This window comes from Ranitomeya variabilis, chromosome 7, assembly GCF_051348905.1.
Source record: "Ranitomeya variabilis isolate aRanVar5 chromosome 7, aRanVar5.hap1, whole genome shotgun sequence".
NCBI classification, from domain to species: Eukaryota; Metazoa; Chordata; class Amphibia; order Anura; family Dendrobatidae; genus Ranitomeya; species Ranitomeya variabilis.
In genome coordinates this window covers 169,155,265-169,178,048 of record NC_135238.1, presented here as the reverse complement: position 1 = coordinate 169,178,048, position 22,784 = coordinate 169,155,265, and the positions used below count along the sequence as shown (strand labels likewise).

Genomic DNA, 22,784 nt, shown 5'->3' with positions numbered 1-22,784 from the left:
ATGCACCACACATAAAACTCGCCACGCGCAAAACTCGCCATGCACAAATCTTGCTGCACACAACTTGCTACACTAACCTGTCACATGCAACTCAACACACAAAATGTTGCTACACGCATGTCGCCACACAAAACTCATCTCACAAAAGTCGCTACATGCATGTCGCCACACGCAACTCAACACACACAACTTGACACATAAAACTCGCCCTAAAACACACACAAGTCTGGTATTGTCCTTCAAAAATAAAAATCTGATTAATAAGCAAACTACAAGAGCAACAAATGTACCATATAGGAAATACGGCAGCTGTCAGTCACATGACCTGTCTATTATGTGTATGTGTGAGCTAATATATACTGCCAGGGGGGAGGGCTTCCTGTTGGCTGGGGATTTATCAGGCTGCCAATAGCAACCAATCACAGCTCAGCTTCTATTTTGCTACAGTTAATTAACCTGAGCTCTGATTGGTTAATATAGGCAACAAAGACATTCTCAGTATAACAAAGCTAATATATGTTGTGAAATGCTTCTATTTGCTTAGTTTTTGCCTTTTAATAATTACATTTCTATCTATTTGTTTTGTGGTTTTTGTGTGCAGAATAAATTTTTGTTAACACATTCTATTTTGCTAACAGCAGTCATTAACCCGGGCGAAGCCGGGTAGTACAGCTAGTATATATATATATATATATATATATATATATATATATATATATATATATATATATATATATATATATATATATATATATATATATATATATATATATATATATATATATATATATGTGTATATATATATATATATATATATATATATATGTGTATATGTATCTCAGTACAGATCAAAAGTTTGGACACGCCTCATTTAAAGATTTTTCTATATTTTCATGACTATGAAAATTTGTAAATTCACACTGAAGACATCAAAACTATGAATTGACACATGTGGATTTACTGTATATATTTAACAAAAAAATGTGAAACAACTCAAAATATGTCTTAAATTCTAGATTCTTCAAAGTAGCCACCTTTTGCTTTGATGACTGCTTTGCACACTCTTGGCATTCTCTTGATGAGCTTCAAGAAGTAGTCACCGGGAATGGTCTTCCAACAATCTTAAAGGAGTTCCCAGAGATGCCTAGCACTTGTTAGCCCTTTTGCCTTCACTCTGAGGTCCAGCTCACCCCAAATCATCTCAATTGGGTTCAGGTCTGGTGGCTGTGGAGGCCAGGTCATCTGGCGCAGCACCCCATCACTCTCCTTCTTGGTCAAATAGCCCTTATGCAGCCTGGAGGTGTGTTTTGGTGTCATTGTCCTGTTGAAAAATAAATGATGGTCCAACTAAACGCAAACCGGATGGAATAGCATGCTGTGGTAGCCATGCTGGTTCAGTATGCCTTCAATTTTGAATAAATCCCCAACAGTGTCACCAGCAAAGCACCCCCACACCATCACACCTCCTCCTCCATGCTTCACGGTGGGAACCCGGTCATGTAGAGTCCATCCGGTCACCTTTTCTACGTCGCACAAAGACACGGTGGTTGGAACCAAAGATCTCAAATTTGCACTCATCAGACTAAAGCACAGATTTCCACTGATCTATTGTCCATTCCTTGTGTTCTTTAGAGCAAACAAGTCTCTTCTGCTTGTTGCCTGTCCTTAGCAGTGGTTTAATAGCAGCTATTTTACCATGAAGGCCTGCTGCACAAAGTCTCCTCTTAACAGTTGTTGTAGAGATGTGTCTGCTGCTAGAACTTCTGTCTTTAACATTAGGTACGCAGGTCGTGCCGCTGTATGCGGATGCTTCTGCATGCGTCGTTTTGACGATGCGGCGACCAGCGTAGAACGCAGCTTGTAGCAATTTCTTTTTTTTTTCCGCATCGTCAAAACGACGCATGCGGAAGCATCCGCATACAGCCGCACGACCTGCGTATCTAATGTTAAAGATAGGTACACAGGCCGCATGCAGAAATAGGCGGAGCTAGCGGCGGAGGTGCGGCCGAGGGCGGGGCTTCACAGAGGAAGTCCGCAGCTGCTACAAACGCTAGTGTGAAACTAGCCTAAAATGTGCAATAGCAATCTGTATTTTGTTGTTACATTTTTGCTGGGTGTTTTTCTTTTTATGCATCTTTCGTCTTTTTTTTTTTTTTTTTTTTTTTTTTTTTTATACGTTTTTGGTGCGGATTTGACAAGGGCAGCAATTTTTTTTTCAGGGTACCTGACAGCTGATACATGCTCAAAGCTTGACCTAGACTTATACTAGGGAGTCATAACAATGCCGAAGTCTATGTATTTCTGATGCCACTATGAAGCAAGTTGAGCATTGGCTGCTGAAGCCATTTTCTCTTGTTTTAATTTTTTCGGGGGGGGGGGCATCCCACATTTGGCTTCTGGGCATCTACATGGTAATGAAGCTCGGTGCTGTCTCAACTCTACTATTGTTATCGGTTGGGGAGTCTATGTCCATTTTGGTGGAGTTAAAGTTAGTATAAAATGAACCGACTCCTAAAATATATAATAAATTGGGTTCAGTAATTCAGTGGAGGATGTGCTGTAAATGTTTTCATGATAATTTTGGAAACTTCTAAAATGTCCTATAAATGTCTGTTCTGTTCCTTATCTAAGAATCTGGGCTTTTAGTTGAGATGAATCTGTGCTGCACTTTATGTACATGCTCAGTAGTGACCAGTGCTGAGGACTTGGGGAGTCAAAGGTTTGGCGTACCAACTCCGCAGCCCTGGCAGAAACATTTGGGTTCTGTTTTTAAAAACTCAATTTTATTTTTTACATGCATTTTTCCCTCCTGTTCTTATGTAAGCCACTTTGCTTGAGCAGTTAAAAGCAACAGATTTTCTGCACAGAAGAGGCAACGTTAAGAATGTACCTTAGCATTCATGCAACGTCACAACGTGGCCTTAAGTAGCAGCTTCTTAGAAAATACTTTTGGAGTGCTGTATGGGACCTCAGTTTGAGGCTTGGTCCACTTTTTGCTATGTAAATGTGTAATGCCACAGGCATTCATTGGGCAACAGTCAAAAGAGGGCACAACTTTTTTTTAATATGGATAAGTTGAAGACCAGTATCTACAGATCTAAATCTGGCATTTAGAGATACGAATTTAGGATTTTCTCCATCTTTTGTAGAACCTGTGGATCAGACACCATTTTTTTTAATTTAGGCGCAAAAAAAATGAAATTGCAGAGAATTACAATTTGTGCCTTTTATATCTCTTAATAAAATGGAAAGTAAAGAATATTGTAATTTTTCTGCCATATTGTTTTGTAATAGTCGGGTGTATGACCAGGTGTCTTATAATACAGGTCCTTGTTGATTCTGTATTTCCCGCAGAGTGGTAAACCGGGTCACATTCACCTTACAAGTTCCATGTACCATATGTGCCTGTATTATTATTGTACAGGTACGGTAGATTCTGTCTAGCTGCGAGGAGATCCCTCTTGCAGTATTTATCCTCTATGGAGATCTGCTGTTCACCTTTCCATCCCAGTGGGAGAGGATACAGGCACACAACAAGCACTGACGGCAGGATCTATAAGTGGAAGGATGGAGATGTGCTAAGCAGGAGCCCGGGGCTGCATGAGGTCAGGCTTCACTCCTTCCTGCGCTACCAACGACCCTGCACTCTTACTTGTGGGCTTCTACGCGCACACCACAAGGAGAGGGGCAAACAGCTTGCAGAATACACCTGGCAGATGTTCTGTCCTACTGGAGGAGAGCCAAAAAGCAGCGAGATGAGACCATACGGTGAGAAGTTGGGAGCAAGAAACAGTCAACTCTCTGCGAGAGTAATCTTGAATCTTTTGAGGCTTGTTTGTTTGTTTCGTTTCATTTTTTTAATTAATCCTGGCAAAATGTTAGAGCATCCACTTATTTTATACAGACCATGATTAGTTTTTCTGAAAAATATTATACTACTTTATTGCAATGTACTTACATTTCCATTTGATTTTAACTTACGGTATGTATTATTTTAGGCAAAATTAGGATTTCGTGTTATTGCTGGTAAAGACAATCTACTAATAATTTTTAGGCATGAAGGGATAACCTTTGATAATTAAATCAATGTCTACTAACTCATTGTCGGTCTACTCCACATAGAGGTGTTTTTATTTCTTTTTTATGGCAGTTTTGTTTTTTCTTAAAACATGCTAAAGTCAAGATTGCATATAATCTTTCAAAATATAATATTCTAGAGCTCATTATTCTTCTTAGTTTCCCAGTATGACGCTCCTGGGCACCAATACAAAAAAAGTAATGTTGCCACATGGCAATTACTTTTAATGTCTAAGTACTGTTGTCCCCCACATCTTTGAACCTTATTTAAATTTATTTGTATTGTGGATGAGTTGGTTCCCAGCAGTCCTCCACATTTTTTTTATCACCTAGCTGCACCGCCATGTGCTTGATTGATATCAGCCATACTCAGTCACTGTTGGCAGTGCTGAGCAGATGTTAATCAATCATATAGGGGTGGCGCTAGGCAGAAGATTGATGCCCTAGCTGCAAATCAGCAGGCACCCCAGTACACTTGTGCGCAGGAAGGTTTGTATGAACTTGTCTTTTATTTACCCAGCCAGCAATGTAATCCGCTTTAAGCTTGGTGACCTATCGGGAGCCCAAAGGTCACCATCGTGCGCCTAGCCTAGAGAGTTCAGGGAATGTATCGGAAGATTTACTACATATTGCACACACATGCATGCGCACTAGAATGATACAGAAACGTTATACTAAATATTTCAACTTTTGATAACTGTGGAATTAGTCAGCCAAAGTGAGAAGCAAGATCCAATTCCTAGAGGTTCAGCCCCCCTTTTCAGCTAGATCTAAGATGTTTGCATCGTGTCTCAAAGACTCTGTATAAATATATTTGGCGTTGTGTTTTAGATTGTTGCCACTTAATAATTGTAAATATTCTTTTTTTTTTTTAATAATGATATTTATGGTGTTACTAGTTGTGCTCTTACATACTAGATATGTATGTACCTTTTGATCAAGCCAAAGGGGTTTGAGGTCTCCTCAGAGTTTCATGAACTCCTTGGCCAGTAACTTGAAGAGGCCGAGTTCACAGTCCCTTCCAATGTTCTGACCCTGAGCTCATTCAGACTCCAGGGACTTCCTTGTGCTAGAAAATTGGTCCAAGTTTCAACAGTTTGATCAGTGTCCGCTTTTATAGTTTGGTCTTAGTTCCATCAGTTTTCTTTTCTTGGGTGAGGAAAATAGGTTCTCCACCTTTTCCAAATTAGCAGTCCGTGAAAAACGTACAGCGTTCATGGCGTCTGAGTACTGTTTGTTTTTTTTCCTCTCACTGATCCAAAGACTGGCATTACCAATTTTCATCTTGACACTCGAATCAATATTGGACATGCCTTAGCAATTTTGCACAGACCACTTGGTCCTCGAAAAATCACAGCCATGGGAAATGGTCCCGTGCACTATTATAAGCATACGGAAAGCACCTGTATGCAAAAAAAAAGCATCTGTGAAGGAGCCTTTATTTGTATAAATGACTTTAGGTTGAATTTCTCTACATTTTAAGAAGCCTCTTGTACCCTAAGTGCTTGATTTTATCCTTACCGTCCTTTCTTTCTATAGGTGGTTTCGCCCTGCTCTCCTAGGGTACTGATGGGCATATATATAATTTTTCTTTTTCTAGCAAACTCTGTGAAGTTAGAGATGCATAGCGATGAGGAAGGAGACCGAAAGACGCTTCGTCGAGACACACCTCTACAGTCACAGGATGATGAGAGTGGACTGGAAGAATCAGTAGCTGACACCAATGGGATCTCTGACAGCCGCATGAGCCAGGATATGTCTCTGGACGGCGGAATCCGGCTTCCGAATGGTAAACTGAAATGTGACGTCTGTGGCATGATTTGCATTGGCCCCAATGTGCTAATGGTCCATAAGAGGAGTCATACGGGTAAGCAGCCAGAAGCCAAATTGCCTGTTGAATCTGATATTAATATTACCTGATACTATTGCCTGTCATTGCTTACATGTTGTACCCTTTGCAAGACTCCATAATGTTACCAAAAAATGTAAAGTTCAGAGAATGTATTAGTTCTGTAATTTTTTTTTGCAATCAGTTTAATCACGGTAGGTTCCTCTAATATAGAGATTGCAATAAAATAAGTTACCACTTTAAAATCATTAGGTATAAGTAAGACGTTGAATAGGACTTTGGTTTCTAGAAAAGTTGGGCGACGGCCAATACAGTTCCTACGGGTGTTGTCACCATCTTTTCAGAGTCCAGAATGGCAAATGCTGGACATATATTCTCTCTCTGTAGGGCATATACCGTAATAACATTTTGTGGTTATCGTTGCCTTTTTGTTAATCTGAGCACCATTGAAAATAGACGTTGTGTATAGGTGAGCAGTAATGAAAACTCCTGTATATGCCCCCAAATATGAATTATGGATAGTCCTTACTGATTACCCACTATATAAAATTATCTTACGAAACGTCCTATGAGATAAATTCTAAGTGGCCTTTATAAGACCTCTCTAACTCCGTGGTAAAGGTCATGGTCCCCGTTGGCTGCCTTTAAAATTGTTGAGTCTTTCTTGACTTTTAATAATGTTAAAATTGGCTGAAAATTTTTAAAAAAATGAGCTCCTACTGTCCCTTTTGGAACAATCCTTCTAATCTGAGATGGGAAAATAGAAGCTGAATTAGCCTTCCAGTAGAGTTGTATCCAAAATCTTGTGAGGCATGATGAAGCCTGTCGTAATTAGAACTAAAATAATGATTACCGAATATTGTGTGAAAGTTCTCTATAGCTCATTGCCATAGTGAGTGTTGTCTGCATTGTTTTACGAGCAAAGTGCTAGTTTTGGGTAAATGGATACTAGTGAGAAAATGTATGTTTTGTATTTACTGGTCCCGACACTTTTCAGTCTTGTCAGGTACAGTATGGCTATAGCGCTAGTCTTTGATTGATTGTTTGGCTATCATTCACCGATTTATTTAATGTGGGCAATAATTTGTGGTCAACGCTTTATTCAGGTTCTAACATTAATAATCTAATGACTTATCTGACCCTATTAGGCTGGGACTATCTGGCGATGTGTTACGTGACTATATTAGAACTTTGATTTTGCTGCAAATAAAAATATTGTGGGCAATTTATCTGCAACTTGGCCAAGTCTGTGGCACGTGACTTGTCACCGGCCACAGAACATCCAAAACATTTCTAAACCTATGCAAATGTGCACCGCAGTATGTTGCATGAAACCTCCATTATTGCAATGTGTCAGTGCAATACATGTCGCCGTGAAGTCCTAAGCCTAAATCCATCACAAAGTACGTTTTTGCAGTTAATCTAAAGGAGTATTCTACAATTACTATCTATAGTTCTTATAACTGATCACTGACTCGGATCCCCATGTTCCTTGATGCTCCAGTTGAATACTATGGTTGTCCATGCTATTCATGGATTTATGCAATGTGATTCTTCCCTTCACCTCAGTCCCAAATTTCTATATTTGGAGACTGTATTGCATCTTACCATATTGTAGTTATAAGCTGGAACACATTCAGTGCTTGGTATGAGCCATGTAATAACTCGTTGACCACTTTGATAGTTCTGGGTAGAACCATTTCTTCTTGGCTGTCAAAATGTTTTTTTTTTTTTTGTGCTATTAATCCCAAGTAGAAGAGAGAAATATTCCACTTCCAGTGTTTTCTATTTGCATCAGGATTGACAGCTACCTTTTCATGTTGCAATTCTCCTGTTCCAACACATACCAGAGGTGCTCGGTTTTTGACTGAGATCTATTGATTGTAGGGGTCATAAAAGGGGACCTGCAGATATGGGGTTATTCGTCAGTTGTTCTGAACCTGCCCTGTGCCCACACTGAGAGCCCCTCCGCCAGGAGGAAATTAACTTTATTCCCACCCCCTCCCCCAGCAGCGTTGGTCTTCCAATTATGGAGGCGGTGCCGGCACGGCTTCAGTCACTGCTCTGTGCACTGAGAGCGCCGTCGTTGGACAGTTTGAGAACACTATATTAACCTGCGGATTAACCCCATATCTGCAAGTTAATGGCATTTTTTCACGTGACAGGTTCCCATTAAAATAAACCAAAGTTTATTGTAATCCTTGGTGACCTGCACTTGGTATGTCGGCATTCCTTGTTCAAATCACACTTATTCTTTGCGTTTAGAATCCATATAGGTTACTACTACTACTACTACTACTACTACTATTACTACTACTATTACTACTACTACTACTACTACTACTACTACTACTACTACTACTACTACTACTATTCAAAAAATAAAAAAATATGTAATAAAATCCAAGGGGTTCTTTACAACTGTTTCCATCATTGGCTCACAAAACCTACATTTCAATCCTATATGGGGGTCCTTGATGGTTTGACCATATATTAAGTCTTTGGTAAGGACCCCATATAGAGTTTAAATGTCATATGTTTTGTAAGCTGCTGATGGAACGTGCAGTGATACACTTTTTGAAGAATCCTGCTTTTTTAATTTTTGGCGTGTGACATGTTTTATCCTGCTACAATTAGTTCCTAGATTATTGGTAGACTATGGCCATTTCTCCACCATCATTGGCATCATCAGTCCAAACCCTTCATACATGGAAGGGTGGAGAGCTCATTTTTGGTTGGCCTGTGCCAGGTGAGGCCTCTTTTTTTTTTTTTTAACTAAAAACCTAGCGTGTGGTATTCTGCAGTTGTAGTCCTTGTACCTGAAGGCTGAATTGTGCGCTCAGAGATGCTCCTCCGCATACCACTCTTGTGACGCATGGATATCTGAGGTACTGTCACTTGTCATCTTGAACTAATCTGGCCATTTTTATTTCTAAACTGTCATTATCAGGGCGTCATTGCTAACAAGACTGCCACTCACCGGTTGCTTTTTGTTGCACGCTATGCAACCTGTAGAGACTGTTATTCTGCTTTTGGTGTGACAATGACTGATCCCCTTAACCACGTTTGCTTGTTTTTTTGCATTAAGTTGCTGCCAGGTGAATGGTTGGTTGATTGCACAAACATATTAGATACTCCTATAGATTATTAAAGAGCCATTGCTTTTTTTTTCTGGCCACATGGCTGTCTGAGGGCCTGTTTCTTTTGAATGGTGAATTCTACGTAAAGCTATGTTCACACGTTGCGTTTTTTCTTCATTTTTTTTTTTTTCTGCAGGCAACACCTGCTTTCTTGGCAGTTAAGAAGCTGCTTACAGAAAGCAGGTTTTGCTGCTTAGCAGGTACATTTGTCTCTTGTGCTTTCTGATAGTTTAATGTCTACAAAAAAAACCATGATGCAACTTTCCTGAGTTTCCTGCACCAAAAACACAGCAAAACCTGATACCTGCGATTTTTGTTGTTGCATTTTTGCCCTTATTGTTTTCTATGGGTGAAAAAAAATCGCTGAAAGAAGTCACATGCTGCAGTTTTCAAAAACGCGGCAATTTTCCAATTCATTCATGAAAAAAAAAGCACTGTGTGTGCATGAGATTTCTGAAAGCGCATAGCTTTTACTGGTGCTGCAAAATGCAGCTTAACCTTTGCATAAAAAAGCCGCAAAAAAACACAATGTGTCAACATAGCCTTAGGCTACTTTCACACTAGCGTTAACTGCAATCCGCCACAATGCGTCATTTTGCCGAAAAAACGCATCCTGCAAAAGTGCTTGCAGGATGCGTTTTTTCCCCATAGACTTACATTAAGCGACGTATTGCGACGGATTGACACACGTCGCAACCGTCGTGCGACGGTTGCGCCGTGTTGTGGCGGACCGTCGGGACCAAAAAACGCTACATGTAACGTTTTTTGCTCACGACGGTCCGCTTTTTCCGACCGCGCATGCGCGACCGGAACTCCGCCCCCACTTCCCCGCACCTCACAATGGGGCAGCGGATGCACTGGAAAAATGCATCCGCTGCCCACGTTGTGCGGCGGAGACAACGCTAGCGTCGGGAACCTCGGCCCGACGCACCGCGACGGGCCGAGCCCGATTCTAGTGTGAAAGTAGCCTTACTGTCCAATATAAATGACCTGAGAGCTTTTGTCAAAGGACTGAAAAATTAAAATCTATGGAAGGACCATTTTGTTTTGTTTAGTTTTTTTTTGTCAACCAAGTGGTGTGTGGCCCCATTTTTTTTGATAGGATAACCACTCTTGTTGTTAATATGATTCATTATGAGATCCAACATACGGTAATTCTTCTTTGTGCATGCAGAGGACCTCGTGGAGGATCATGGGGTTTTGCTGTTTGATGTGATCCGTAGGAAGCAAGATGGAGAACTTATGGAATTTGTGTAGTGGTAGTGAATTTGGCCCTTTTCTAGGCAGATATTAAAATTTACGTTCTTGCTTTAGGAGATGTACTTTAATGAACTAGATAGAAACACAGATAATTCTTTACGGCAGTTTACCTTCCAAATAATTGTTACATAATTAGGTGATGCAACTACTGTATGACGTTAGCCAGTGGGCTTAATTCTAGTTTGCATGGCATTGTCCAGTTTCAGCACTCGGTAGTTATGACAGAAGACTTGCGCTTTATTTCCAAAGTATCTAACCCCTATACCCTTCAACAGAAGAGGTAGTTATTTGAGGAAGTACGCAAAGTTGGTCAACTCCAAATTGATTATAAACTTCTTGTTTAACTTTCTTCTCGAGTTAGAAAAGTCGAGGGCGAAACTCATTACACTTGCTGTTCTCATTATTCAGCGCAGTCACAAGAGCGGTACGACATGTCGGTAATGGCAGTTAACATTATGGGTATTTTATTATTTGATTAGCTTATTTGTCAGGTGAACGAAATTACTTTGTACTGACAGAGACCTGAGACATGCTCTGAAAAATAAGCTTTATACAGTGATCTGAATCACTAGTGGGAATAAGCGCCGTACTTCAACTGGATGCGCACCATGGAAGACGTAGCTCAGAAAGAACTGGAGTGCGAGTTGGGTATTACCTGTCATTGAGCATTAAATCTGGTAAAATTGTTTATGCTAATCATGTGTGTGCTTGCAATAGCTCAGGTAATATTACAATCTGATCCTTCAGGCATTCTTCAGTGGAGCAGCCAACCCAATATCCATCCTCTTAAAGCCTCCGTCAAAGTAACTGACACCAGCTAAATCAACAGCCTTTTATTATCTTACAGACACTGAAAAGTACAAGAAAGGTTTGTGTTGAATGATAATAATCCATTATCAAGCACAAATGTCCATATAACAAGATTTTTGTTCCAGGATGGCAGAACCTGGTTTTGTCTCACAGTGGATCACATTCTGCATGGAGTTCTTCATCCTAATCTAAATGGGACCTGTCATGTTGAAAATGGTATTTGAGCTCCTGGGTGGATGTTATAGAGCAGGAGGAGCTGATCATTTTTGTGGGAAAATTTTCAGTAAAACTTAGTTTTAATCATTGAAATCCCTGGTGTTTGTGTGGATACGAGTCCAGTGGGTGGTCCTAGTCAGTGATTAGCATGTCTTCCCTCAAAGACTGTGCATTCGGAGATTGAGTATGACCACTCACTGGACCCGTATGCATACAAACACCAGGGATTTCAATTAACAAGATACGTGTTAGGCTCCATTCACAGGTCTGTGTTGCACATAAATGTTCTATCTAGGTTTTTCAATGGTACAACGCTTGGCTATTATAGTCTATGGGGCTGTTCACATGTCCGTGCTTTTTCACGGCCAGTGTGTCTGTGAAAAACTCAGAGACATGATAGTCTATGGGTCAGTGAAGAACACATATAGCACACAGATAGCATCAGTATGCTGTAAGTACCGAATATACTCGTGTGTAAGCCGAGTTTTTCCGCACATTTTTTTGTGCTGAAAACGCCCTCTCCTCTGCTTCTACATGAGTCATTGTCGCAGAAAGACAGCAGAGCAGCGGGTCACAGAGGCAGGAGTCGGCTGCTGCTGTAACTGTGCCCGCTGCTAAAGAGAAATGAATATTCACTGCGCTGGCAGTGAATATTCATTTCTCTTATAGCATGCACCGTTAGAGTGGCAGCCGCCCTCTTCCAGCACACATCCTACTTGCCTTCCCTTGGCGCCCTCACTGCATCTCATTCCGGCACCAGCAGCTCTTCAGGCCGAGCAATCACGAGTCCCTCGCTTATTAAGGTAATGAATATTCATCTCTCGCCACTCCCATAGGCGTGGAGTGAATATTGATTACTTTAATGAGCTGGGGCACGTGATCGCTCGGCCAAAAGAGCTGCTGGAACGGCTTATACTCGGGTCGACTTATACTCGACTATATACGGTATTTAACATTCAAAGACTAGGAGAAGCTTTGTAATTTGTTTATCCATCCGTGAAAAATACTGATGGTAAAAACAGACACGTGGACCATATACTGATAACACACTGATCCTAAACACTGGTACCATTTTTACACACGGACCTGTGGATGGGGCCTTTTACTGAATTTTTCCAGCATACCTATATATCATTCTGCTCTGCTTCTTCTCTCTACCATGCTTCACACAGATCAGACTGCATGTACAATCTGACAGGTTGCTTTTAAAGCCGTTTTTCCATAAATGACATATATCTCGTCTCCCTTCGAAACACTAGAATGGGGGTCTTGGTTGAGCATGCACATTTCCATTCACAGTCTATGGGACTGATAAAGACTAACTTCAGCACTCGTTGTGATCGATGGCTTCATAGCTGAAGGCCCTCAAAATCATACATTTATCCTGTTGATGGGCAATAAATGTCATGTTTAGCTAAACCATTTAAAAATGATCCTAATTCCACTTGTAACCGATGTTGAACAATAATACATAGCCCTCGCACCTTCACATTTTTCCCCCAAACCCTTTTCTCCCTATCTTTATAACTTGTCTTCCTAACTTATGTCCTGACATGGTGCCATCTTTCTGCTCCCTGCCATCTTTCTACATCTTGGTGTCCTCTGCTACTCAGACACTGAAACGGTGACCACCAGTAGTTATTCTATTTCATATACAGAAAATGTTGTCACAAAGCCAGGAAATCACTGTCCTCAGGGAAGAAAGAAGCCTCCAAAAGTTGTACGAGAAGGATTTTGTGTGAAAATCTCAAATGATTAGCTGTTTTTGGCAGTCTGTATTCTGTGAAAGAAGAGCTTGCTTTGTGTATTGAAATGCATATTGTGGCAGCTTCTCACAGAATAATGGCTGCCTTTAACCCCTTTCTGCCATCAAACGGGATGGTACATCCGATGGCAGATCCCCTGCTTTGATGCGAGCTCTGGCAGTGAGCCTGCATCAAAGCCAGGACATATCAGCTGTTTTGAACAGCTGGCATGTGCCCGCAATAGGCGCGGGCAGAATCATCATCCACCCGAACCTGTTAACTAGTTAAATGCCACTGTCAAACTTTGACAGCGGCATTTAACAAGAGCTTCCGACCATTTGGCCGGAAATGTGCGCACCAGTAAGCCCTGTCACATGATCGGGGGACATCGATGCGTCGGCATAACAACCAGAGGTCTCCTTGAGACCTCTATGGTTGTTGATGCCTGATTGCTGTGAGCGTCACCCTGTGGTCGGCGCTCATAGCAATGCTGTAATTCAGCTTCTTGGGGGCAATCTGAGCATCGCTCCTTTGTAGCAGAGACGATCCGGCTATGCCAGCTTCTAGAAGCATGGCAAAAGTTAAAAAAAAATGTTTTTAAAAATATGAAAAAATTAAAAAAATATATAAAAGTTCAAATCACCCCCCTTTTGCCCCATTCAAAATAAAGCAATAAAAAAATCAAACCAACACACACTTGGTTTCGCCGCATTTAGAATCGCCCAATCTATCAACAAAAAAAGAACCTGATCGCTAAACGGCGTAGGGAGAAAAAAAAATTCAAAGCACCAGGATTACGTTTTTTTGGTTGCCACGACATTGCATTAAAATGCAACAACGAGCGATCAAAAGAACTTATCTGCACCAAAATGGTATCATTAAAACATCAGCTCGGCACGCAAAAAATAAGGCCTCGCCTGACCCCAGATCACAAAAAATGGAGACCCTACAGGTATCGAAATATTGCTTGGTTTGGTTTTTTTTTAAGCTAAGTTTTTGGAATTGTATTTTTACCACTTAGATAAAAAATAGCCTAAACATGTTTGGTGTCTATGAACTTGTAATGACCTGGAGAATCATAATGGCAGGTCAGTTTTAGCATTTAGTGAACCTAGCAAAAAAGCCAAGCAAAAAACAAATGTGGGATTGCACTGTTTTTGCAATTTCACCGCACTTGGAATTTTTTCCCCGTTTTTTTCTAGTACACAACATGGTAAAACCAATGCTGTCTTTCAAAAGTGCAACTTGTTCCGCAAAAAATAAGCCCTCACATGGCCATATTGACAGAAAAATAAAAAAGTTATGGCTCCGGGAAGGAAGGGAGCGAAAAACGAAAACGCAAAACCGAAAAAAGCTCCAGGGGTTAACGGGTTAAAGGGTTTTTAACATTTGCGACATAGCTGATGAATAATTCCATAAAAGTTAGATTGTTGGGTTTCCTACTAGCGTGGGTACCCATTTCCAGTTCTTAACAGAATAGTGAAGTATCAAACGTTATGTACTCACTTTTTTTTCCCACTGCTGGAGTCCCCTGGGATCAGCAGTAAATGGAAAAAACCTTGCAGCAAGTGTTCAATTTCCCTGCACTGCCCCCACAGATGAAATGAAGCATTACACACAGGTCATAGATTTAAAAGAGCTTCCCCAAACACATATGTAGACCATACAATACAATATGTGTTATTTTGGGGTATTGTTATCTACTTTCCTGCTATTTTATGTGCTGCCTGCTGACTTGGCTTAATTTGAAATTTGCAATTAATTGTTTGGTTGCAATCGCTTTAATTCAAATGCTTAAAGTGTTTTTTTGTGTGTGTGTGTGTGTTTTTAATGAACATCAGTAGCATACTACTGTCCCAATTTATTCCATATATAGCATTTTTAGCTGGTGGCAGTCACTTTTGCGGAGGAATAAATATTTGATAGGTTGGGCTTGAACATGGTGTTTCCAATGCCGATTTGTTGCATATCTTAAAACATTTTTTTTTGTCATTTTCACAATGTTTTCTGGGATCTGAATCTGTTTTTATGCATTCAGCTGTCTCCTCTTTCCTATAGTTGGCGTGTATAATGTATAAGGGCAAAGTACCATCATTCTGTATACCCTACTAATACTAACGTTCCATTCACACATCCGTGATTCACCGACCGGCCGCTGGTTTCCGATCCAGATCCCAGTGGTCTTGTATCTTAGGCTGCCAATTGTGAGACTTGTAGCCAGTCCAGGCATCGCTGTCTGTTCTCAGCCCACAACGCACAGATGTGGAAATCTGGCCTAATATGTAGGTAAATTTAAATTGGACAACATTTCCTTAAAGTTTTCAATTTCAGTAGGTTGTCAATAGCCGTATATGACCATCCATCCATCCTGGTCCTGATAGGACATAAAAAATAGTTCTCTGGTTATGGATGTATACCAATTCATTTAACTTGACCTCTTGCCTATTAGGCACTAAAACAATAATTAAAAAGAAAAGTAAATTCTTCCATATGATTAGTAAGAGCCATCTCTGCTGAGTTGTAGATTGCGTCTCTGACGCCCGTTTGTGTGGCCACATCTTCATAGAGCTACACTGGCATGCTTTGTGATAGTTCCCAATGTGCGTTGGTTTATTTCAATGGCATTAATTTTGTCTCTGTCTAGGGGAGCGCCCGTTTCACTGCAACCAATGTGGAGCTTCATTTACTCAAAAGGGCAACTTATTGCGCCACATTAAGCTGCATTCTGGGGAAAAACCTTTTAAGTGTCCATTTTGTAGCTATGCGTGCCGACGGAGAGACGCGCTCACAGGACACCTCAGGACGCACTCAGGTAAGTTGGCATTTCTGTTTATAAAGGGGATGTCCACTTATGGATGATTTTCTGCATTCCTCCAAACCCTTGAGACAAAATGGGGTTCAGCTTTAGGGTAGCTGTCTGGGGTGAATTGGATGGGTATGGTGCCCCATGAAATGTTGGCAACTATGCTTATGTGAGATACCAATGTATAAGCTGCTACACTTCTTCCGTCAGAATTCACAAATATATTTGTGTATTAATTTTCAATCAAAATGGATCAATACATTTGTTCATCAGAAGTGGATACCTGTGGACAGAAAAACCTGGTTGGCTATAGGAACCAATCACAGTGCAGCTGTCATTTTGTTTGGACGTTTTTTTGTTAATGAGACCCAGTGTGTCTCTCCACGTATGAAGGTGTGCACGTGACTGTAATATTTTACATGTTTGATGAATCTTTTCCTTCGTCACGATGTGCACCGTTGCCACCACAATCTCTTTTTCGGCAGTTTAGACCTTGCTAGAAGCTGGGGGTGTGGTGCTGACTGGAAGCAAGTTCTTTTGACTGGATTTTCCAGTGTATTGTGGTGTAACCGCCTTCCATGCTCATTACTCATCAAGGAAGCTCAGGAGCAAAATTCATGGCTTCCTCAGAAGTCATCCTCTGTGTTTTGTGAGTTAAAAAAAAAAAAAATGGGTGTCGGAGTCCAATATTCTAAAAGACTTTTAGGGGGAGTGTTATATTAGTTTATTTTTTAATCCAAATGGATCGTGTGGAAAGGAATACATGGTTCACCAAGACTTTGGGGGTCAATAGAAATTTTTGGGGGAAATTTGATAACTGCATTAGCATTATGGCCTGCATGCGCCAATATTTGATTATTACCTTTGTAGACTGTCTCCTGAAGGTTTAAAGTAATAAACTCCACTTTCAGTTTTTTTTGTTTTTTTTTAGTTTTGGCTATCCTTTATGTATCACGACACAGACTTTAAAGTTAGTTAACTGTCAAGTCTGTCTTTGATCTTACGTGACTGCTCCAGTCTGTAACACTCATCTTGGTAAACTCATTTTTGCCGAATCAAAGTTCAACTTTCAAGTGATTACAAATAAGCTTTTAAGATTGCTCTGGAGAAGAAAGATAAGGGTTACAACCTGGAGTAGTCCAAACAATATCACTGATACTTTTTTTTTTTTTTTTTTTAACAACGAGGTATAATGTATAGTGAAGTTTAGATTCACCAGTGATGTTTAAACCTCAAATTTATAAGAATAATTTAGTTGCTAAATGTAGTGGAACTGGTTAGTAAGACTATGTTCACACTGTGTTTTCTGTAGTGTGTTTGTGTCTCTGCCAGGGATACCATTCTGAAGATCTGAAAAAATGTGATTCGGACAAAACAGCCAATTGGGCCATAGGCGTCGATTCACCAAACTTTTTACACCAGAAAACTGTCGTAAAAGCTTTGGAAAGTCACAAAACTTTCAAATTCCTCAAAAGTGCAGGCGTTTTTTTACTCCAGAAATGCTACTCCAGTCCCAGACTGGCGTACTATATCTGGGGCGGTGCACAGAGGCACATGCCACTCAGGAGAGGCGCTGAATTCGTTCAGTGGTGTGTGCCTCTTGGGTGCATTCTACTCCAGCAAGAGTAGCATTGTGTGAACATGTGCTATTCCAGCACTGATGACTGCCTCATACAAGTTTAATTGTACTTTTTCTGTCGATGTCCATATTTTCAGAAGGGCAAAACAATATAGGCATAGAACATTAAGTTTTTGCTCATATAAGAAAAGGTAGACATTGCCAGAAAAAGTACATTGAAACTCTGTTAGAGCCATAGAGTGCAATGACACAGTCGAGGCTTCTATCTAAATCCCCGTTGTCAGGGATTAAGAGAAAACATGCAGGAGAGTCGTAGGTCTCTTATTTTCTGTATCTGTATTAAATGACCTACAGTAGGGAGATAAGTATTTGATACACTGCCAATCTTAGACTTTTCCATTCTATGTAGGTGGGAAAACGTGCGTCATTTTTAGGTACACTTCAACTGTGAGAGACAAAATTTAAAAATAAAAAACACAAAATCACATTGTATGATTTTTCAATAATTAAATTGTATTTTATTGCAAGAAATAAGTATGTGATAACGTACCAACCAGCAAGAAATCTGTCTCACCGATCTATTAGTTTTCCTTTAAGAAGCCCTCCTACTCTGCACTCATTACCTGTATTAATTGCACCTGTTAGAACTCATTACCTGTATAAAAGACACCTGTCCACAAAATCAATCAAACTGCAACCTCTCCACCATGGCCAAGACCAAAGAGCTGTCTAAGGACATCAGGGACAAAATTGTAGACCTGCACAGGGCTGGGATGAGCTATAGGGCAAAAGGCAAAAGCTTGGTGAGAAGGCAACAACTGTTGGCTCAATTATTAGAAAATGGAAGAAACACATGATGACAGTCAAATCTTCCTTGGTTTGGGGCTCCATGCAAGATCTTAGCTCTTGGGGTAAGGATGATTTTGAGAAAAGTCAGAAATACACAGAAGTACCTGGTCAATGACCCAAAGAGAGTGGGGACCACAGTCTCAAACATTACCATTAGTAACACACTACGCCGCCATGGATTAAAATCCTGCAGGGCACGCAAGGTCCCCCTTCTCACGCCAGTACATGTTCAGGCCCGTTTGAAGTTCGTCAGTGACCATCTGGATGATCCAGAGGAGGCATGGGAGAAGTCATCTGGTCAGATGAGACAAAAATAGAACTTTCTTGTATGAACTCTACTCGCCATGTTTGGAGGAGAAAGAAGGATGAGTGCAACCAGAAGAGCACTGTCCCAAACGTGAAGCTTGGTGGGAGAAATATAATACTTTGGGGATGCTTTTCTGCAAAGGGGATAGGACAACTGCACCATATTGAAGGGAGGATGGTTTGGGTCATGTATCGTGAGATTTGGGCCAACAACCTCCTTCCCTCAGTAAGAGCATTGAAGATGGGTCATGGCTGCGTCTTCCAGCATGACAATGACCTGAAGCACACTGCCAGGGCAACTGAGTGGCTCCGTAAGAAGCATTTCAAGGTCCTGGAGTGGCTTAACTAGTCTCCAGACCTGAACCTGAACCCAATATAAAGGGAGCTGAAACTCAGTGTTGCCCAGCGACAGTCCCGAAATCTGAAAGATCATGAGAAGATCTGTATTTCTGAGTGGGCCAAAGTCTCTGCTGCAGTGTGTGCAAACATGGTCAAGAACTACAGGAAACTCCTGACCTCTGTAATTGCAAATAAAGGTTTCTCTACAAAATATTAAATTTTGTCTTTCTATTGTATCAAATAATTTGCATTTTATTGCAATAAATATGTAAAAATCATACAATGTGATTTTCTGTTTTTTATTTTTTTTATTTTTAGATTGTCTCTCACAGTTGAAGTGTACCTACTATAAAATACGGGCCTCTCCATTCTTTGATACACTGCCAATTTTTCAAGTTTTCTCACTTAAAAATACTTATTTTACCCACTTTATATGGCTGACAAAACTCTCATATGACCCTGGAGATGTTTGCGTATAGCACTCCTTATGGACTTATTGGTGGTCCTAGATAGTGATTTTCTTTGCTCCTTCTAATTTCGACACATAAGATGATTTGATCTCTAGAATGTATTGCCCCAGCCTTAGGTTCTAGGTACCATTGGCTTTGGGAGAAGCTGGATCAGCGGAACATACACTTTGAGGCCGTATCCACTTAACAGTGTTTTGCTGAGATTTAAAGGAAAACAATTAAGATTAAACCGCGATATGCGGACACACACTAACCTTGACATGTAATACACTTTTTTGATGCACAATAGTTACAATGTTGTATCCCAGGCTTCTATTACACTCTGTAGATTTCTCTGAATACAGATTGTCCTGCTAAGATAAGAAATTGCTGTTGTATCATCCTTATATCTTGATGTTACCAAGCAACATTTTGTTCCATTTTAACCATAAATATATAAGCCTTTTAGTAGAGAAACCATATAAAATGTGCATGTTTCATACTAATGTCATATCTCACAGCCCTTTCGCCCAGAGAAAAAAATCTGTACTTGAGCAACATCCCTGAGGGATTAAAACCCAACGGAGAGGAAAAAAAATCCTGTCTGAGAGGGAGTGTTTGTCCAGCAGCATTCCTGGAGTGAGCTGGGGACTCCACACCCTGAAATATGACTACAGGCTTCAGTCTGGTTTTCTTGTAATTTGCTTTCTGACTTGGATCTGTAAGAACACCGTAAAGGACCCAGTGTGCCCCCCAAAACTTGACGCTCTAGACCAAATGCCAGCCCTCACGGCCCCCCAACAGATAAGGTTTTCAGAATTTCCTTAGTATTCCACAGGTGAGAGAACTTGTGGAACTTCCTGATGCCTTGATGATTATTTCATGACCTGTGAAATATTGGCGAAACCCTGAAAACATGATCTTTTGGGGCCATGAGGACTGAAGTTTTTGGGAAACGTTATGTTGCAGAATCAGATGACCCAAGCCCTGATGGAAAAAAACGACCTGTGTATATGCGATGCTCGCTACGAAGTGCACTGCTAGGGCTGAAGTGTATATAGGGATCTTACCCGATAGCTGGAAGTTAAAATTGAAGTCTGATATGGCCTCAATCCTCGTCCTTGGTATTGGCCATTAAAGTATAGTTGCAATAATAAATAATGGCCCAAAAAAATCATGCGGCTCTGTAACCTACTTATTCAAATGGCTTTTTTTTTTCTGTCTCCCTTTATTGGATAGCCCCAAAATTCTGCCGATCCACAGTGTGTAAATAGTTTTTTTGTTGTGTGTGTTTATTAGCTTCATTCTCTTCGGTTAGCTACCATTGAGAATACTGCAGTAGGTGACGGACTGCTTTTTACTAAAGCATTTAGCCCGAAAGGAATAAACTGAAAGATATGAAATAATCTGCAGTTCAGATTTTTACTCTTCCGTATATCTCTTGCTGTATTAGCAAAACTGTCCCTGGTGTTTGGTGTAATTCTAATATACCATAACTTTAGATCCCTATCTGCCTTGTATGCTGCGGTCAGTGGAGAGAAGGCAGAATTTCCATTCCTTTATGACTGGGCCACGTTCTCAAGATTGATGTAGGTTTCATTGATAGTACTTGCATCTACTATACATTTATGGCATATCGTGTGGCTATGCCATACATTTACAAGATGGGAATACCCCTTTTAATTATTTCTTTCGTTATATAACGATACGTCTTACAGGGTTTTACATGCTGTAAAAGTATATTTCACAATAAGCTGGATATTGGTGAAAATGACAAATAGAAATTTACTTGCTTTTTAAATCCCTCCCCCCCCACTAATCCTGGTCAAACGTCCCGTGGACTCCCACCATCTTTACAATGCTATATGTGATTAGGTAATGGGATGACATGGACCTCCTGAAGCCAGTGATTGCCAAACAGTAGTTACTTTTTAAAGAATGGAAAACCTCTTTCAATGGTATTTTACAAAAACAAGCCAAAATCACAGAGCTCTCGAGAGGTCGATGTGTAATAAAACATGTCACCATGAACATTAGCAACCTGAATCATGAAGTAAACCCTGAGCCGTCAAAAAATACATCTGCAACAGACTAATTTTAAAAGCAAAAAAAAAAAATCTCATTAATCATATACTGATTTGTAGCTCCACCATATCACATCACTGCTGCATCTATCTATCTATCTATCTATCTATCTATCTATCTATCTATCTATCTATCTATCGGTGTGTGTGTATATATGTATGTATACACATACAGATTATATTAAAGATGATGGAATCTGTTGAAATTTGCATTTGTCAGATCACACAAACTTTCGCCAAAAATGTGATTGCAACTTTGCAATTCATTGGCAAATTGATAAAGTCCCCATAGAAGAAAGATGAGTAACATTCTGAGGTATCCTAGCACTGTATCCAACCTCTTTCAAGCTCTTTGCCGCAAACCCAGTCTTATAAGTGCCAAAGTCACCTTTCCATAGAAACTGATAGTAACCCAGTAGCAACTAACAATCCATTTAAAAACATAGTGCACTCACAGACTTCTCATGGTTTTTATATTGTTAAAAACTGTCCAAAAATTCTTATATGCAAATTGCCTCTGCTGAAAAAAAGAGGACTTAACTCTATAGCGCCACCTATTGGAAGTAGCGATCCTACAAGTCACAATCAACCCTTTAACGAGTCGTGCAATATGACTTCGGATAAAAGCCAAATCAGTATCTCAATTCGCAGACACGGTGTTTCGGGCTGTTGGCCCTCGTCAGTGCGAAGCACGAGAACTGATTTGGCTTTTATCCTAAGTCATATTGCACGACTCGTTAAAGGGTTGATTGTGACTTGTAGGATCGCTACTTCCAATAGGTGGCGCTATAGAGTTAAGTCCTCTTTTTTTCAGCAGAGGCAATTTCCAAAAATTCTTAGTCATTTGTGATCAGGCAAACTGTTCTTTGAAGCCTACTGAGAAGCTGACATCTTTCTGTCTGTGTGTCTCTCTTTCCGTAGCTCTCTCTGTGTCTCTATCTCTCTCATCTCTGTATTACTCACAGACTAATATTCTCATATTCTTCACTGCTGCAGTTCAACATACTACTTTCTGGAGTATTTGTCCAATGTTTTAGGGCTTACTCTTCATATATGCTGCTGAGTAGTGAATTCAGACATCCTTTAACTATCCTGGATCACCCTAAAATGGTTGCTGCATTCCTTTCCTTAGCTTTTATACGGGCTTTGCTATTCTCCCCTGTTTTGCTGGGCAAATATCATGTAATGTGATGTGGAAGCTGCAAGGCATTATGTGAAAGCCCAAGCCTCCAGTCATGTAAGCCTCCTATGGCTGATGCAATCTTCTACAAAACAAAC

The 22,784-nt window shown here is 40.4% G+C and overlaps 1 protein-coding gene across 9 annotated transcripts in view; it reads left to right on the top strand.

Annotated features, from left to right (window-relative positions):
- The window catches only part of IKZF2 (IKAROS family zinc finger 2), a 97,318-nt gene that overhangs the window by 66,493 nt on the left and 8,041 nt on the right, over positions 1-22,784 (top strand). For 6 of the 9 annotated variants that reach the window (XM_077272245.1, XM_077272247.1, XM_077272244.1 and 3 more), the window contains exons 4-5: positions 5,678-5,944; positions 15,742-15,909. In XM_077272245.1, coding sequence (XP_077128360.1) covers positions 5,678-5,944; positions 15,742-15,909 — 435 coding nt within the window. The remainder of the gene's footprint in view (positions 1-5,677; positions 5,945-15,741; positions 15,910-22,784) is intronic. The other 3 variants (XM_077272250.1, XM_077272249.1, XM_077272243.1) reach the window with 1 other exon arrangement.